General features: G+C 51.8%; 1 protein-coding gene across 1 annotated transcript; it reads right to left on the reverse strand.

Annotated features, from left to right (window-relative positions):
• Positions 1–472: 472 nt before the first annotated feature.
• LOC133660667 (uncharacterized) lies at positions 473–3,373 on the reverse strand. Its single transcript, XM_062064246.1, has one exon. It carries the CDS (start codon positions 3,371–3,373, stop codon positions 473–475), a length of 2,901 nt encoding a protein of 966 aa, XP_061920230.1.
• Between the last annotated feature and the right edge of the window lie 1,210 nt (positions 3,374–4,583).

The raw sequence follows: 4,583 nt of genomic DNA on the forward strand, positions 1-4,583 counted from the left end.
TCAGTTACATTGAGTTTTATTCACTACATTTATTCATATGATAATTATTTATAATCTATACAGGTTACAGCTTGTTAAAACGCATGTGGCTCGTCAGCAGGCAGTGTCTCATGACCGTTTCACCAATCCAACATTAGTACTAATTATGTTTGACTCCATTCAAACGCAGCTTGGCATATTACCTAAGAAGAACAAGCCGATCCTGGGAGGAACTGTTTACGCTAAAAATCTTGTTTTAATAAGTGTCAAAATGTTCTCAAAGAACACACTTTAATCACATGACATGACGCAAGACAGAGCACCAGTGGACAGACTTATTTTAACAACTGTTTTTTATATACACAATATTTGCTTGAAAGATACATCTCCTGGATGCACTGGTACACATCATCAGTGATGTATCCTGGATTCATCGGGTGTTTCGGGTCTCACAACATCATACACCCTTGTCCAGGCGACCCAGCCGGGGTGATCAAGTCCCTGCTTGTGTCCCAGTAGCAACCCACGGATCTGCCCTTTTCAGCCACAACCACCTCATGGCTTTCTCTGCCGCTTCACTTGCGGATTGAATGGCCCTGCTTTTGGCCGCCCCTGTGACTCCCAATCGGTCAAGCACTTTGCAGAGGGAGCGTCCTGCAAAGCCACAGCAGCCAACCTCTATTGACTCATAGAAAGTCCTCCAGCCCCTGCCCCTGCAGTCCTCCACCAGCTCCTGATACTTGGCACGTTTCCTTTCGTTGGCTTCCTCAATCCGCTCCTCCCAAGGCACTGTTAGTTCCAGCATGATGAGGTGTTTTGAAGCCTCTGAGATGATGATCATGTCTGGCCGTAGAGATGTTTTTACAATGTGCTGGGGGAACCTCAGTTGTTTTCCCAGGTCAACGTGTAGCTGCCAATCAGGGGCTGTGTGAAGGAGTCCTGTTGTTGTCTTTGGACGTGCACACGGTCTCTCTCCAGCTTTGATGAATGAGATTGCCTTATTTGGCGCATGATGTTGCTTGCTGGTGCTGATGGCTGAGGCTATGCTCTCAGCAACTGCTTTGAGTACCTGGTCATGACGCCAGCGATAGCGACCATCAGCCAGAGACTTTGGGCAACTGCTGAGGAGATGTTCCAAGGAGCCTCTTCCGGAGCAAAGGAAGCAGGAGGGTGTCTCGCTCTTCCCCCAAACATGGAGGTTTGCTGGGCTAGGGAGGGAATCATAAACTGCTGCCACGAGGAACCGGACGCGGTGGAGGTCTGCCTGCATGATGTTTGACCAGGTGACTTTGCGCTGCAACGTGCCCTCCCATCTTGTCCATGCCCCCTGTTGCCGGAGTCCCACTGTCCTGCCCACTCGCTCTTCCTCCAAGCCTGCTCGGACCTCCTCCTGGAGTAGATGTCGTCTGTCTTTGCCCCGGGCCTGGCCAACTTGGGTCTTTGGGAAGTAGCCCAAGCCTGCTCTCCCTGTTGCTATGGCCCCAACCAGTGCCTTTTGCCTAAGGCGTGACTCAGCCACCTCCACCGCCTTTTCTGCCTTCCACTTCCTTCCTGTCCTCACTTCAATCCCGGCTGATGACACCTTGCAGTCCCTGGAGTCTCTGTACTGTAGGGCTTCTCTTGTGCGTGCCACCTTGAATTCTTCAGTGAGCCCACTGAAGGGTAGCTGCAGGATGTTGCTTGTCCCGTACAGAGCAGCGCTGTTGAGGCTGCGGGGGAGACCCAGCCATTTCCGCAGAAAGCTGCTGATCTTCCTCTCAAAGGATTCCACTGTTGTTACTGGGACTGCATATACAAGGAGAGGCCACAGAACTCTGGGAAGGATGGAGTGCTGGTAGATCCAGGCTTTGAATCTACCAGGTAGGCCAGACTTGTCTACTTTGGTGAGCCACCCTCCAAGCTCTTCAGTAGACTTCTGGATAGCAGCAGAGTCCTTCAGGCTGGAGTCAAAGAGCTTTCCCAAGTTCCTGACTGGTTGCTCCGTGATGGATGGAATGACCGTTCCTGAGATTGTGAATTGGAATTTGTTGACCACCTTCCCCTTCTTCAGCACCATGGACCTTGACTTTGCGGGCTTGAAACTCATCCTGGCCCACCCAATGAGCCTCTCCAATCCCTGCAAGATCCACCTGCTCCCTGGTACTGATGTTGTAGTGATGGTAAGGTCATCCATATAGGCTCTAATGGGGGGCTGTCGAACACCTGATCTGGATAGAGGCCCTCTGCATTGCACCTCAGCAGACTTTACCACCATATTCATCGCCAGTGTAAAAAGGACAACGGAGATGGTGCATCCTGTTATTATTCCCTTCTCAGGGCGATGCCAGTCAGAGGTTATTGACCCAGAAGTGACCCGGAGCCTGAAGTTATTATAATAATCCAGGATCAAGTCCTTGATCTTGCTGGGAACATGGTGGCGGTGTAGCGCAAGCTCAACTAGCTTGTGTGGGATGGACCCATAGGCGTTAGTCAGGTCCAACCACAACACAGCAAGTTCCCCTCTGCTCTCATGAGCCTCTCTGATGAGCTGTGTGACGACACCGTTGTGCTTCAGACAGCCGGGAACTCCAGGAATCCCCCCCTTCTGCACTGAAGTGTCGATGTAGTTGTTCTTGAGGAGAAACTCGGTCAGTCTTCGGGAGACGATGCTGAAGAACACCTTCCCTTCCACACTCAGAAGTGATATAGTCCGAAACTGGTTGATGTTTTTCGAGTCCTCCTCCTTGGGGATCCAAACTCCCTCTGCACACCTCCACTGGTCGGCCACTCTCCCCCTTCGCCAGATCACCTTCAAGGTCTTCCACAGATGCTTGAGAAGCCCTGGACAGCGCTTGTAGACGAGGTAAGGTACACCACTGGGGCCCGGGGAAGATGCTGAGTGGGCTGCCTTGATGACCTCTTCAACCTCCTTCAAACTGGGCTCTGTCAACTGGAACTCTGCTGTTGGTGGCGCAGGGCTGATGAGCGCTCTGTTGGGTCCTAGATCTTGTCCCCTCAGTGGGTCGCTCATGGTATTCTGGAGGAAGCGATTCACTTCCTCTCTTGGGCACTCAAGCCGGCCACTGCGCTTGTCCCCGAGCAGCTGTTTAGCAAACCAAAAGGGGTTGGCAATGAAGGCCGCTCGCTTCCTAGCTCTCTCTCTTCCACGCCTCCTGTGCCACTCTGCTCTGCGGAGAGTTGTCAGCTTCTTCCGCAGGATGTTGCGCAGCTCTTCTAAAGGTTGTTTGTCCTCCTCAGCAGCTCTCTTGAACTGTTTCCTGAGGGTTCGAAGCTCCTGGCGCAGTTGGTGTATCTTAGTGGCCCTGCGGTTCATGGTGTAGGGGGTGGCCTCAGTGTTGCCCTTCTCCATCCGTCCGAATCTTTCTGAGCCATAGCTGACGATGATGGTACTCATTGCCTGGAGCCTGCTGTCGACATCTCCTTTGGCTGTGGCTTGGATGATGTTGGACACATCCTCATCAAACTGCAGCCACTCGCTCCGTCTGTTTGCTTGGGGCCATTTAATCCGCTGCTGTGGAACTACTCTGCTGGGATTGATAGACTTTGGTACGTGGAGGGACTGGGATCTGTGGGGTGTCTCCTGTCCGGGCTCCTCCTGCGTCTCACCAGGTCCAGGACCTGTGCGTTGAACCTCGCTCTCCCGCTCCAAACATTTCATTCTGGCCTGATGGATTCTTAAGCCACGTTGATTTTTGCACAGCTTGCCGCAGATACATGTCATACTCGTAGTCAGTTCGTTTGCGAGGGTCGTTAACCTTTGGTCCGTCCGATGGGAGATCTCATCCTCCCCCACTCTCGGGATCTCCTGGGGGTATTGCTCTGTAGGGTTTTCCGCCCTGTCAGCCCAATACATTCGAATAGGATGTTCATTAATGTCATGTGCCGGCCATCCTTCTGCACATAGCTGCATCACTCGTGCACACACCCTGTCTCTCTTTAGCTGTTCTTTCAGTTCTTTTAGGTAGGCAGCACCCACAGGTAAGTGCTTCATCACCACGTCAACATAAATGTGTGTTTCCTCAAACAGTCTTTTATCTGCCAGAGTTTCTGCACTCCTGACTGGTGCTCCTGGCAATGTATCAGCTGCCCACAGATTTTCCCTGGTACATGTGATATGACACAGGAATACCGCATCAGACGCATATGAAAGTGTTGAATACGAGGAGGTAGTGCATCCAGTGCTTCTGAGCCCAAGAGACGAAGGAGGGGCTTGTGAGCTGTCTCAAGCTAGAAGTCGTTCCTAATCAGGAAGTTGCGGAACCTGTCGCAAGCCCAGGTCAAGCCTAGAGCCGCCTTCTCCACCTGCGCATATCTCTGCTTGGTTGGTGTGAGAGATCGCGACATGTAGGCCACTGGCCTCCACTCTTCGTCTCGTTCTTGGAGTAGGACCCCACGTAGCCAATATGATGATGCATATGCTGAGACTTTGCAATCTTTATTAGGGTCATACATGGCTAGTACTGGTCGTGAAGTCAGAGCATCCTTCAGATCTTGAAAAATATTTGGCCTGCTCAGCACCTAACATACAGCAGTTCCTCTTAGAGAGGAGGTTTCTGAGAGGTTTGTCTCTTTCTGCCAACTGCGAGATCAATTTTACCAGCTGG

This window comes from Entelurus aequoreus, linkage group LG11 (genome assembly GCF_033978785.1).
Source record: "Entelurus aequoreus isolate RoL-2023_Sb linkage group LG11, RoL_Eaeq_v1.1, whole genome shotgun sequence".
Lineage (NCBI taxonomy): Eukaryota > Metazoa > Chordata > Actinopteri > Syngnathiformes > Syngnathidae > Entelurus > Entelurus aequoreus.

What these genes read in the sequence shown, in the direction of transcription:
- LOC133660667 (XM_062064246.1), bottom strand. Translation starts at nt 3,373, where the DNA reads ATGAGTACCATCATCGTCAGCTATGGCTCAGAAAGATTCGGACGGATG.